At 44.8% G+C, this 13,829-nt stretch overlaps 1 protein-coding gene across 3 annotated transcripts; it reads left to right on the forward strand.

Annotated features, from left to right (window-relative positions):
* On the forward strand, window positions 1-11,434 carry LOC128154389 (zinc finger CCCH domain-containing protein 11A-like). 3 transcript variants are annotated; one of them, XM_052814935.1, is made up of 17 exons: window positions 1-1,427; window positions 1,830-2,033; window positions 2,235-2,354; window positions 3,137-3,260; window positions 3,709-3,918; window positions 4,236-4,352; window positions 4,881-4,961; window positions 5,458-5,568; window positions 6,138-6,200; window positions 6,462-6,557; window positions 6,777-6,842; window positions 7,387-7,887; window positions 8,537-8,610; window positions 9,308-9,632; window positions 9,942-10,111; window positions 10,511-10,578; window positions 11,134-11,434. In XM_052814935.1, the coding sequence occupies exons 2-17, from the start codon at window positions 1,980-1,982 to the stop codon at window positions 11,396-11,398; spliced, it is 2,445 nt and encodes an 814-aa protein (XP_052670895.1). In that variant the 5' UTR covers window positions 1-1,427; window positions 1,830-1,979; the 3' UTR covers window positions 11,399-11,434. The 3 variants fall into 3 exon arrangements, with proteins under 3 accessions (XP_052670895.1, XP_052670897.1, XP_052670896.1); XM_052814937.1 differs by having other exon boundaries at window positions 3,709-3,912; XM_052814936.1 differs by having other exon boundaries at window positions 3,709-3,912; window positions 7,387-7,886; window positions 8,533-8,610.
* Window positions 11,435-13,829: the final 2,395 nt, after the last annotated feature.

Raw genomic sequence — 13,829 nt, forward strand, 5'->3', positions numbered from 1 at the left:
AGAAGGTTCCAACCTTTTGTTATTAAGTTGTAAGAACTATTTCATTCAGTTTTGTCCAAGAGAGTCAGAAATACTTGCACAGAAATGCGCAGCATCTGAATGACAGGGGTCAGAATCACTTGAATTTGAGCTTTATCTGGTGTGGTTGCAGGTTTTGTGGCATTTAGTATCTTCAGAACAGTAAGAATCAAAGTATCTGATTTCACATAAAAAAAACCTGCTTGTGGCTAAATAAGATCAGCTTCAGCTCTGGAGGCACCAAAAAATCATCAGCTGTCAAATTGGACCTAAGCCATCTTTTCAAACCTTCCGTGATCTTGCTGCAATGCATGATGATGGATATATGGATTAGAGAACAGCGTACGATGGCAAACTTGTAGCATTGGCTCTGATGTAAAAAGAAAACAAATTCTTTCCTAAAATCAAAGTAATTCCAAATTCTTGGTATCATGCAGCCATGCCACTTGCAAAGGAAGCATTTCCCTGCCTCTCAAAGCTTGCTGTATCCTCGATCTGCTGTCTTCCTGCTGTTAATTGATTGCAACTCTGCGTGTCTGATTAGGGCTAAGAGTTGCTCTCGATACGGATATCATACAACATATACTGTGCACGCTTGTGTGTATAGATACGTTTATACTGTATGCATGTACATATGTATGCCTATTTGTGTGCTGGCCCCAAAATCACTCATGTTCTAAAGCATCAGCCTTGAAGGCATATTCATCAAACTATTATGTAGATCTTTTAGTTTTGCCGGTTCCCTCAAAATGAGAGACTTTTTATGCAGTCTGCTGTGGCAAATAGCCCCACATTCTAATTTTTACTATCACTCTTGCTGACTTGATTATCACTCACTCTTGGTGTGTGTATAAACACATATGTGTATGTATATACATATTTGTGTATTTATACGCACAAGTATGTTTTTGCTGTACAGGTAATAAAGATGGGGGAAGTTTTTTGTGTTTTCTTAATAGGTGAAGAAATCTTGAAGACCAGAAATTGCAACTTACTGAATTTTAAATTTAAAAAAAAAATAGAAAAATTTAAAATTGCCCGGCTGTGGAAGATGGATCCTCATTTTTGCAGCCACTTTGAATCTCAAGTTCATCTTTAAATGCACTGGGGTTTTTTTGTTGGCCTTTTTTTGGTTTTTCTTTTTATTTTTTTTTTTTTGGAAGAGCTAACTAACCCTGGCTGTCTCCAGTCTGACAGTATTCAAATGGACTTGCTTCCTCCATTAGTTGTAAGATGTTTTAAAGCACATCCTATGTTTGAATTGTGGATGAGAGGTTCCCTTGGCAATGTGAGGAGGAAAATTCTTTCTACCCCTTTATTATTAATTCACGGATTCAGTGTTGATTCGGCCTACAGGAGAAGTTAACTGGAAGTCTTTGAAGATCAGTATCTTTGCTGAAGTTGTCCAGGTATGTGAACGTGAAGAACTACGGTGATTGAAAAATAATTTTTAATATGTCAGTTGTATTTTATGGAAGTTGTTAGTACCCACAGTTAATCATTGACTGATAACTCAAATGTATGACCAGTTTTTTAAGAAGTGGCTCTCTTGTTGGGCTTACAGCCACATGCAGTAGTTTTTCCTGTGCTCTGAGGCATATAACTATTACTGAGGACACAGAAGAGAACACTTGCTGGCAACACCCATGCAGTTTTACAGAAGTTTGACTGTAAAAAAAAAAACCTGGGATACTTCTTACCAGCTGAATTGAAGACATTGCCCCCCTCAAGAGGCTAATTTGATTAACAGAAAGCAGCTGTAAAAATGCTTAATATTTAATTATTTTTCACTTACTGATACCTTTCTTTAGGGTTACTTTTAAAAAGAAGATTTGACTGATCAAGCCATTAGGAGACTTTCAGTCTAAGAAAGAGCGAAGCCAGCTCTTGCCAGGACTGGAGGAAGTCCCTGTTGAGAGTGAACCCTTAAAACCTGAGCTCGTTCTCAGACTTTGTCGATTATGTCTAAGCAAGGAGACGACTGCTACTTCTATTTCTATTCCACCTGTAACAAGGTATGTTTGGGCTTCTTTTGCTTTGGGGTTTCTTTTTTTCTGTTGAGTTTTTAAGAGAGGAGGGGGCACAGGGGGCGGAGACATCCAGATTTATGTTAACTGAATAAGCAGTTAGATTCTGTTTCCAGTTCTGCGAGCATGGATATTTTTTTAGGTTGTACTATTCTAATTTCCTTTTTGTTGATTTCCTTTTGGTTACAGGGAGACAGCTGTTCCTTCCGCCACTGTGAAGCTGCTCTGGGAAATGAGACAGTCTGCACGCTCTGGCAGGAGGGTCGCTGTTTCAGGAATATCTGCAGGTTCAGACACATGGAAATCGATGTGAGTGTTTGCCTAAAGATGTGTTCTCAAACTAAATCCCTGAAAGCATTTTTCCTTGCCGTCGGTAGACTGAATGTGCTTGTACGTGATAGCTTTACTTGCTTTAAAATGGTACTGCTTTCTGTTACTTGGAGGGGGGTGGGAGGAAGTTGGGGGAAGAAAAATCAATTTCTTAGGTATATCTCAGTAAGACTTTTTTGTATTAGGTGCTGACGTTCTTTTCTTAACAGAAGCAAAAGCAACCACATTAATCAGACTGGTTAAATGTGCTGGAGCAGGGTAGTAGTAAACAGCCTGCACTAGCCTCCCGAGGGCTGGGCTTGATAACGGCCTATCAGGTCTCTTCTCTCCTGGATTTCTTCTGATAATGTTGTTCTGACGTCTTGGGGTAGCACAGGGTGGGGAGGGAGAAGATGGGAAGGAAATAAGGCTCTGAAAGATAAATTGAGAGGGATTCAAGCTAGGCAATTTAAGGCATTTTTTCCCTCTGAATAATCCCAGTATTTTGCACATTGTCTTAGTTTAACCCACCCTGAACTGATGTGTGAGAGCCTCCCCTCTTCTCAAATGGAATGACAGGAAAGCTAGATAATATGTAGTTGTTACAGCTTGTGCAAACTTTGTCGATCTGCCCTGAAATGCTTTCAGTGATGTATTGCCCTTTGGAATGATGTTTCCGCAGTGCACTGCAATAGCCCTGTCTCTGGCATGACGTGTAACTATGTCTCTTAGCAAATCTCAGGCGAGTGTTACCATGAGCTTTTATTTCTTTCTGTCTTCAGAAAAAACGCAGTGAGATTCCTTGCTACTGGGAGAATCAACCAGTTGGCTGTCAAAAATCCAACTGTGCATTCCATCACACGAAAGGACGTTATGTTGATGGACTCTTTTTACCACCAAGCAAAAGTGAGTTTCTTGGGTCCTTTTTCTTTCAGCATTAAAGAATTAATTTTGAATATTACTTAGGAGTGGGTACAATGCCGTAGAAGGCATCAGGTAACTGCTCACTGATGAGTGTAGGGAGAAGTGTGCAGTCACAGGCTCTCAGCTAAACGGACTGTAATTCTGGTATGTAATTTTTTCTTTCATGCTCAGCTTCTCTGTGCTTTGTGTGATCTTTGCACTTCAGGTTGCTTCCCCCTCATTTAATCCTTTCTGGATGGTCGGGTGGCGAGATTAGTGTGTGAAGGGAAGCCATTGTTCCTAGTGTGTTCGTAGGGGTGGGGAATAGGAAACTCTGAATTCAGTAGCCAGGTGGGTTATGTACCTTATCTACCCTATCTAGACAGTGAGTGCAAGGTTGGGGTGAAAGTTTTACATGGCCAAATGAGAGATGATCCTCGTCTTCCTCTAGCTACGCTTCCAAGTCCCCCTGAGTCTGCAGAAGATGATGTGAAAATGGCTCAGGCGTCACTGCAGCAAAACAAACTTTCTGTCCAGTCAAATCCCTCTCCGCAGCTGAGAGGGGTGATGAAAGTGGAAAACTCTGAAAATGTCCCAAGTCCTACGCATCCTCCAGTTGTAATCAATGCTGCAGATGATGATGAAGATGATGATGGTGAGTGTTTTTTACTTCCTGAAGGCATTTCTACTGGAGGTGAATGTATAAATGAGAGAATGCCTGAACTGTGTAGCGTTTAAAGCTATGGACGAGAGTCTGGACTCTTAAATAGTTTTTCCCCGGTACAGCTCTTGCTTATATGAGCTTGTCAAGTCAATATAGCTGTTTAAAAAAACCCTCCTACAAACAGTTGCTTGTAGTTAAGAATACGAACAGAATGTGAACCGTGGACTGAAACGTCATTGTACGAGCTACATAAGCATGAAATGTCTTGTATAATCCCTACTCCATAACTGAATAGGTTTATTTTGGACTTTCAGACCAGCTTTCTGAAGAAGGAGATGAAACTAAAACACCTGTCCAGCAACTGGCAACAGAAGCCAATAATGGATTGAGGATAATTTCCACTAGGAAATGCAGCGGTAATACAAAGCAAGGTATTCTAGCAGCTGTAGTAGGATGGATTGGAAGGAGAACTTGACGATTAACTCCAAAGCACTATGTTCTAAAAGTACGGTAGAACATAGGGTAGCTGGATGGAGTCAGTTATTTCCATGAGCTCGTTCCTGTCTAATAATGTCGTATGTCCCTTGGGTCAGACAGGTCAACTCCTCCTTGTTGACTTTTGTAAAACAAAATAGAGCCACAGCGTGGAGTTTAAATGCCTGCAAATGTGTCCTTTCAAACACTGTGGGAAGCCATGTCTAACGACAGAGGAATCGAATATCATGTAGATGGATTAAAACGCTTAAAAGTGCAGGTTTTACTCTGTAGGATGGGAGGAGGGGTGCCAATTGCTTACCAAAATGCCCATCCGTTCTATGGCTTTTTTTACTTGTGGGGAGTGTTGAGAGGGTTTATTTGGAAGACTTTGGAAGGGTTCTGAGGTGTAAGAAGCTTGAGGATGTGTGCTCTTCAACATGTGCCTTTAGGCCTCAGCTTCATTAACGATTTTCTGTTTTCAGAGGACAATTTAAATTTTGGAATTAAAACACTTGAAGAAATCAAACTGAAGAAACTAAAGGAAAAAACAAAAAAACAAGGTGGTGAGTTAATATCCCTTACTTTCTTATCCTTCTGCCTTCTGTTCACCTTCATCCTTTTTTGTTTTTTGTTTTTGTTTTTAACCTTCTGATACTACCTGGATAGCTGGCTATGCACTGGTGAATACAATTCTTGGCATGCGAAAGGAAATTTTTGGGGGCTGTTGGGTTCAGACTGGGAGGTGTATGCAGCTGAGAGCTGCTTGAGGGACAGACTTCCATGCTTAGTTGCAGGCCTTGAGCTGCTTTGGCGTGCAGTCTGTTTTCTTAAACTCAAACAGCTGATATTCTAGATTGGAATTCCAAGGGCAAATCAGAGGGAAATTGCTCATTTCTCTTATTTACATGCAGTGGTCATTGTATGTTTGACAGTAATGGATAACTAATGTCTTTGGTCTTTGTGATAGTTCTTCCTTTTTTGTTGGTTGGTTGGGTTTTTGGTTTTTTTTTTTTTTTTTTTTTTCCCTAAACAACGTTATGTTTCGCTTGCTCTGATCAGAAGGTCCTTCAGGAGTTTCTGTTCCTCCGCTCCAATCTCGGGCTATTCCTGTGCCAGAAAAGGAAAATGTACGGACGGTAGTGAGAACTGTGACTCTGTCTACAAAGCAAGGTAATAGCCAATGCTATTGTTTCCATTTCATGGCTCCTCAACCGAAAGGTTAAGTAATAATTAAGATAATTCAGACACGTTAGCCTGCTGGTGCTGCCTTTTCTAATTAAAACCATGCTTTTATGCTTAAAGGCCCTGGTTTGATTGCAAATATTTGGCATTTGTAGGTGCTGAGTTTGTCGTATTGCAATAAAAGATCCAGAAGTGGTTTGTCAATACAAGTGTCCGTATGCAAATAAGGGGATAACTGGAAAACCCAGGGAGTAATGAAAGGGAAGACCTGTAGAAGATGGTATTATACAAGTAGCCAATTTTTGAAGCATTGACGAGGTTGACGGTGGCACTTGCGGAGAGTAGCGTGATACGAGTCTGTGTATAAGTGGTGGTGTTCAGATCTGCACAAATTCCTTGGAAAGGCAAAAAACGTGTGGCACTACTACTACTCGTAGTCACTCGTTTCTGTGGTTTGGCTACCAGAAGAGTGTCTTTTGGTGGGACGTGGGCTAGAAGGACAATGCTTTTACTGGCTACTGGTTTGTGTGCACTGAAGAGATTATTCTTTGTTTTAGGGGAGGAGCCTGTGATTCAACTGAACCTTGGCGAGAGGATGGGAAAACGGAAAGCATCCACAGGTAAGAGCTTTTTGTGAGCCGTTGTTCGGGTGCCCTCATCTAAACGTGAACTATATTTAAGGGTATTTTTGCTGCATGCAGGAGGAAAATACATTTTGGCAGAGATGTGTATTGACGGCAGAAGTGGCAAATTTGGTTAGCAGCTGAAAGACAAATATAAGCAAAGATCCCTGGAAGCATTGAAGTTTGTGGCTGACTGTTCTAAAATCCTCCTCCAGAGAAACGTTCTTAAAGTATTGCTTGTTTTCTCTCTTTCTGAAGCTGGTAAAAGTGTCCTTCCGCTAAAGCGCAACCTCACTGACAGGCTGGGGAAGAAGATAGAGGTTCTGGAGAATGCTGACAAAGCACCAAAGAGAGGTACGGCTACTAAGCAGACATCTGGATTTGATGCACAGATTTTCTGTTTAGGTTTGCTGTTTGTCCTTTCTTCTAACGGTTCTTTTTGCGTGTTGGTTGAGGGCTCGAGGTAGCTCTGAATCCCAGTGAAGTGATGGGTCTCATTTCGAAATGAGATTTATGAGAACACCAAATGGAGATTTATGCAGTCTGCCTAACTTTTTCTGTTCTCTCTTGTAGTTCAAGTCCCCAGGTCTCTGAAGGAGAGGCTAGGACTGCCCTCTGAACAGACCAGTACAGAGACAGGTAAGAACTGGCTATTAAGTATGCTTTCCCCTTTTGTCTTTTCGTGAACTTTCATACAGCCCTAAAAGTTAATTTAAAAACACCTGCCTGATTCCTCTTGCCGAGTGCTGAAGCTGTCCTGTTTAGCCACTGTCAGAGATCTGGCTCTGGGGGGGGGGGTGTTTTCCACTCGTGCCTCATCAAGGTTTCCACTTGAAAACTGCTGTGAGCCGTCAGAAGCTGCAGTATGCTTATGCACAAGTAGGATAGAAGCACTGCCAGGAGCAGGAGTTTGAGATGCGAACAGAGAGACTACGGTCTGAGAAAGTAACAAAATAAAATAGACTAATGCTTTTTGTGTCGCAACTCTCTCCGGATAGCACTAGTTTTCAAACTACAAGTGGCTTAAAGGAGGAGAATACCGTGCAGAATGGTGCTGTCCTAAGATGCATTCTTGGGATCACGCAAACCTAGTTTTCCTTAGTCCTGTGACAGATTTTGGAGACTTTAAATATTGCTGGACTCTCCTTAAATGTTGGTGCTTCTCTTTTTTTGATGATGACAGAGAAGGCTGCTAAGCCAGCAGGAGAGATCCATGTGAAAACACTGGAGGAAATTCGACTTGAGAGAGCTCATCGGAGACGAGGAGAACCTCAAGCAAAACCCCAGACTGAAGGATGTTGTAAAACAGAAGATCCCAGCTTGGGGGCAAGACCTTCCCCTGCAGTTCGCGTCAAAACTTTCTCAGGATCCCTGGCTGAAAAAAACCACAAGCGATTGGAAGGAGAGAAGCAAAAACCAGAAGAGTTTCCTACCGAGACAAAAGTTGAGAGTGAACCCAAGAAGCAGAACATACTTGCTCCGTCTGTGCTCAGCCAAGTGCGCCCGGCAGAGCCGGCAGGTAAAGCCAAGCCAGCAGGAGAAGTGCGTGTTAAAACCTTGGAAGAAATCAAGCGGGAGAAAGCTCTGCGGATGCAGCAGAGTGGAGGAAAAGTGCCAGCTCCACCAGCACAACCTGAACCTGCCCCGACAGGGAGGAGGTTGTTACGGATCACAAAGCTAATAGGTAATAAGGTGATTTGGTACCTGCCCTGGTGAAGCGCTTCCCCTGTCAAGCAAATTCAGTTTGCTCAGGATTTGCTTTGCTTTTTCCTTCTGCATATAGTAGAGGGTAGAAGAGTTTAAGGCTACGAAGTCAGAAGGCAAGGAAGTGCCAGAATATGCAACCATATTATTTTCTGTGAATCACGTGATAGTTTTCTGTATTTCCCACTGGAAAATTCTTCCACTGAGGAGCTTTGTAGCCTAGTTTCTTGCTTCTGTTTTTTTCTGCCATCCGCTTGTGGTATGGGATCTTCCCTGGGCTGAATCCAGGCTTACCTTCCTCTTTGGCATATGCGTTGTTTAACTTAGTTATTGATGTATCTATGTTTGCAAAGCATGTATCAACTTCTTAATGTGAGGGCCAGTTTTTGTCAAAATTGGCAGAGCACTAAAGATATCGTTAAGATTATATAAGCCACCTAAAAAGAGAATAGTGCGATTGAGGGAAAGAGAGCTCAAATGCTGCAGGGATTGCTTACTGTAGCCTTTCCCTCTGTCCCATTATTAGACGTGAGGAAGTAAACACAGCAAGGAAACAGAGGTAACCAGGTTTCTTTATTTCTGCTGTTGACAAAATGATGATTTTTTTTTTTTTTTTGCTTGTTTTGAAGCACCTGGAAGAGAAGAAAAGAAGATAGTGGAATTGAGCAAGCCTTCTCCCAAAGCTGTCTCTGCACCTGCAGAGGTGAGTCCTTTGTGAAGACATACATCTATCTATTCATACAATTTTTGATACATTTTGTTATGTTTTGTTTGTAACTCGCTGCATGCTCCCAGTTTGAGTGTGTTCCTACCTTTCTGCATTTGGAAAGCGCTGCAGTGATGTCGCAAGTCCTGTCACTTTCAATAGCATTTCCAGACAACGTGTTAAACCCCAAGCTTTGAATTAATCTTATTATACCTGACAACGAATAAGAAACCCTATTAGCACCAGATAAAATCTGCGAGGTTAATGTTTTTCTTCTCCGTGACTTTCTCTGTGAGACTGGAAGAAGGAGATCTTAAAATCCTGGGCTAAGAACTTTAATAGAAAAGGCTAGAGGTTTGTATTAGAGGAATTCAGTCTGTCAGGGAATGCTGTCTTGGGGGAGCTTGTATGACTTCTTGTTGCTGAAAAAGAATGTAATAGATTACAGCTAGAGTCTTCTGCTCTATTGAAGAAGCTTGCTGTGTTGGGAATTGTAGGCTTTTGAAACTATTTCCATAGCAAAGCATGGATCCTGTTACAGGCAACGTTTTATGGGGAAAAATGTCAGATCTGAATGGTATTAACATGCTCTGTTCCACATGGAGCTATGTCGGAGGGATTGCTAGTCAGATTTTCTTACTGAAATCGCCATAGATTTTTGTCCTCTTAGTCCTCTTCTTTTGCTTCTTTCTAGCCCTCTGATCAGAGTGCAACTAATTCCAAAGTTCAAGTGAAGAGCCTTGAAGAGATAATGTGGGAGAAGCGGCAGCTGAAGCAACGCCAAGAAGAGAAGCTTCAGAAGGAAGCAGCTGCTGTGCCATCTCCTATTGAACAGGCAATCAAGGATAAAAGTCGAGCATCAGGGAGTCCTGAATCCAGTGTGGTCTCAGGGTCAGCTTATCGGCTTCCAAAGAGGATATTGGTGAAATCTCCGGGAGATGGGGTTGAAAGCCCAGGAAAGGGTGCTGCCGTATCACCAGGGAAACGGGCAGCTCAACTTCTGGAATGGAAAGCTGAAAGTAAGTGTTGACTGTATGTTAAAGAGTTACTTTAGGTCATGCTTTGAAAGAAAGGCAGAGGGTGACAATTTTCACGTTGTAACTCTGGCTCCTTTTTGTAATTTCTTTGCTCCTTTTTATGGCTTGTTGGTAAACAGAGTTTACGGTGTGGAAAATAGTGCTGAGAATCCGGGAAATGGCAGTGTAGTTGTGCTGGCTAAATACATTTAACTAGAAGGGTTGTGGCGCTGTTAAGAGAACCTGTTTGTTTGTTGGTTTTTTCCTGAGGCAGAGCAAGACGGTATCAGTTCTCTCTTCCTTTTACTCTAGCCAAACGGAAGGTGTGCCTGAAGCCTTTGGATGGGAAAGCCACCTCCCCCACAAAGCAGCCACTGAAACGTAAGGCAGCCGAGAGTCATCCCTCTGCCGTGGCGGCTGTGAAGCCATTGAGTGCCACTGGTGGCGATACGAAGGAGCCTTCAGCTAAAAAAGCAGCTGTGGTAAGGACAGCGACTGAGGCAGTAGTGGGTCCCTAGTAAAATTGATGCCCAAGTTGTACCCTCCTCTTGGAGAACAGGTGGAAGACTGAAATGTTCTCCGGGTCTCTGTTCCCTTTTAAATCCAGAAGTGGTCGACAGGACGCTTGTAGTACCTTTCTGCTTTTTACGAGGTGAATGGCAGTGTTTACATAACGCTCTGCTACGTCCATTAATGCCGTGTTCTTTAGGAAGACCCAAGGTCGTTAGTAAACTTTAAGGGAATACTAACTTTTCTTCAGGTGTGCCCTGGTTCTGTATTTTGGTTAGGGCTCAGCAATGCCAGAGGAGAAGCAGTGGAGGAAGAATCTGCAAAGCAGTCTTTGACCTGTGTATCATAAAAACCACCTTGCTTCTTCCTAGGCCATTGTTCCGGCTTTGCCAGAGGACAGCCTCCTCTCCATACGTGGGAGAGAAAAACCCCAAGCCAGGTAACAACCACAACTTGTTCTTTTTCTTGATCAGTGTGCCTTTCACGTGAAACTGAGTTGTGGTTTTTTTCACACGTGGAAAAATTAGAGTTTTGAGATAATTCATGCCAAAATCCAGCAGAGGAAAAATTTGTCTGAAAGAATAAGCTTCTAGCAGCTGGCTGGACTGCTTATTCAGATTCTTGTCTGAAAATGCTGCAAGTTGGTACAGCTTTTCAGTGGCTTCTTGGGTTTTCTGAACGCCTGCAGAGGTTGACTTGGTAACATTTTGCAGTCAAATTAGTAAAGGTGGCCAAGTACCTCTGGCTACAAAAATGGAACCTTCTTTGCCAGACCCCAGATGCTGTGTCTTTGCGGATAAATCCCCAAACTGCAAAATGTACCTGCTGATACATTGGGCTCTAAAAGCAGCCCCAGGTTAATTGAATAACAATCCCTGTGTAAGGCTGAGGTGTAGGAGGGATTAACTACCGTTTTAAGAGCTGGCTTGCAGAAAACATGTCTCTGCTTAAGGAATGTCATACACTGATTTGCTCTCTTTCTTGTTCTTCCAAGTCCTGAACTGCACCTTGGAAGCCAGGCAGACTCTGTGGCACAGTCAGAGGTCTCAAGCTCGACCTCAGCTTCTTCACAAGTAGCAGTGAAGACACGCCGGTTGAGCTCCACAGGAGCTGGGAAAGCACCCTTATCTGTAGAAGATGACTTTGAGAAGCTTATTTGGGAAATCTCAGGAGGCAAACTGGAAGCAGAAATTGACCTGGACCCAGGGAAGGATGAGGATGATCTCCTCATGGAACTTTCTGAAATGATTGACAGCTGAACTGCATAGTCTTTAAAAAAAAAAAAAAAATTAAAACTGATTATTTTGTTGGATACCCAGAGGTGATCCTTTTTCTAGCTGAGGCTTTGCAATGAGTCTTAAAGCACATTTGAACTGGTAGAAATTTTCAGTATCTGCACTCAGTTGTCCTAAATTTCCCTGCTGGTCAGAGTCAAGGTCCTGTGCATCCATTCCGTAACCCTCGGTGGCTGTCTTCCACATGAAGAGGACGAAGCGCTTGTGTATTTCGGAACAGAGACATGTCCATCTACGAACTGTGGTGGTTGTGAACTGATCTACTGATACAGCGATGCTCTGAAGGCTTAAACTTAAAGCTTCTTCATTCCTCCCCCCTTGGTAAAACTCTGCAGTCAGTGCGTTTCAAAGCTTTGGTATTCTGATTTCTTGGACAGTTGATATCCCAAGTCTGGAGTTACTATGTTAACTCTTGAATTTTATTTATGTATGTTATCATGTTGACTTTGATCTTTTAGGGTAACGTAATGAAAATGTCAGGGTGGGAGGGAGCAGGATAATTACTCAAGTCTTTTGGACCAAACGTGCTGCTGCCTCAGGTGGTGGTTGGGGTCAGTGCATCCAGCCTTACTTTGAATTATCAGGGATGATGCAGTGTCAGTGTGAAAAGCAGCAGCTCTACAGTACAGCTAGAATACCCCCCTCCCATTTTGTTGTACTGTTCCAAAGCTTGGGGGTGTGGTTGGTGCTTTTTGCTGATGTGGGGTGGGTAGTCAGGATTCCTGTTGTAGTCTGCAGTAAATTGGTAAATGAAGAATTGGTTCAAGTGCCTCCCGGTTCCATGAATCGCTCCCCCGAGCTGCTGGCTCATCCTCTGCTGGGAAGCGGCGGCTGCTCGGACTCGTGTTCAGACACTGTCGGCTTTGTCTGACCTCCCGCCGGCTGCGCAGCACCATCGTCGACTCCAGCCCAAGGGGGAAGCGTGTGCCCGGGCCGGCGATTTTGGAACTTGGTCCTGCTGCTGGACCAACCGTGCTCTCCTTTTTGGGCATGCCCTGGGGATCTTCCCTTTGGTCTCCACTGCCCCACTGTCGAGGCTTGAGCTCCGGGTAGAAGTCTGCGCTGGAGGCGAGATTGGAGGTTACCGGTCTGCCTCGGGTCTCGACGTGCAGTCTGAATTTGTGACCCTGCAGAAGACAGCTGAGACTGGGGTCTATTGTGTACCCTGCCACCAGGGATCGTTTTCCCTAGCAGCTACCTTCTGAATGATTTTCTTAAATTTTTGAAGAACTTGAGTCTCTTCTCTTCCTACGAGGATTTGTGAAGCTGCGGGGGCCCTCAGGCATTTGCTGCTGGCAGAGGAAAAATCGGTTGTCGGAGTTGATTGTCAATACTTTCTCTCTGGGAGAAAACGCTCGTGTGCTTTGATAATCCACTGTGCTGTCTTAGTTCCTAGAGGAAAAGTCTGAAACCACAACTGAGCAAACTGCTGTTCCGGCTCCAGAAGGGTCACCCAGCCCCAAGCTGCCGACGCTTTATCCTGCTGCAGGACTTTCTCCCGCTGAGACTTCTGCGCAGACTTCGGGAGAGAGGAAGAGCGCGCGAGAGCCCGGCGAGGAAGGCTTCCCCCTCGCTGCTTCCCTCCTCCTGCTCCGTCGTCAGCCTTCGCTGTCCCCGGCCTAGGCTCTGCCCGTGGAGACGGGGTTTGGTGTACGCCATGGTTTCTGTAAATATTTTATTCTTCCCTCTTATATTCGTATTCTCCTGAAGGTCCTGTATTAAATGTAGCCTGGGCTCCTCCGCCTTCACCGGTAGTTGAGCTGTTGCCCATGACAACAGTTAACAGCGTTTTTACCGAACCCTGGCGCAGGAAGGGTGCGGGTGCGTGGTCTGTCTGTGGGGAGGGGGGGGGCACAGAGGGTCCCGGGGGGGGCACAGAGGGTCCCCGGGGGGGCTCCCCGCTACTCGCCACGCCGACGCGGAGCAGTAGAGACGCCGGTCCTCCCAGCCGCCTCGAGCGGCCTGGTCCGCCAACATCCCAGGGATCCTTGCGCGCTCCCGCCCTGCGTCGCGACTTCCGGCGGCGGCGGCAGCGGCAGAAGCAGCAGCCATAACCATTGCCATGGCGTACCGCCGGCAGGGCCAGAAGGTGCAGAAGGTGATGGTGCAGCCCATCGTATACTTCGTGTTGCAGGGGGGGTGGTCTGGCGGGGGCGGGGGGCTGGGCTAGGCGGGCAGGAGCTGCTGTGTGGGCCCGGGAGGCGCCGAAGGGCCGTGTCGCCGAGGACTCGTTGCCGTGCTGCGTCCAAAACCTCATCTTCCGCTACCTGCAGAACGTGAGTACCGCCGGGCTGCCGCGGCTTCGGCCCCGTGTGAAAGGAACGTCCCGGTGCTTCTTGCGCAGGGCCCTTAGAGCCGTGTGGGGAGCGGGGCGGCACGCCGGAGGGGTCTTTCC

This window comes from Harpia harpyja, chromosome 19, assembly GCF_026419915.1.
Source record: "Harpia harpyja isolate bHarHar1 chromosome 19, bHarHar1 primary haplotype, whole genome shotgun sequence".
NCBI classification, from domain to species: Eukaryota; Metazoa; Chordata; class Aves; order Accipitriformes; family Accipitridae; genus Harpia; species Harpia harpyja.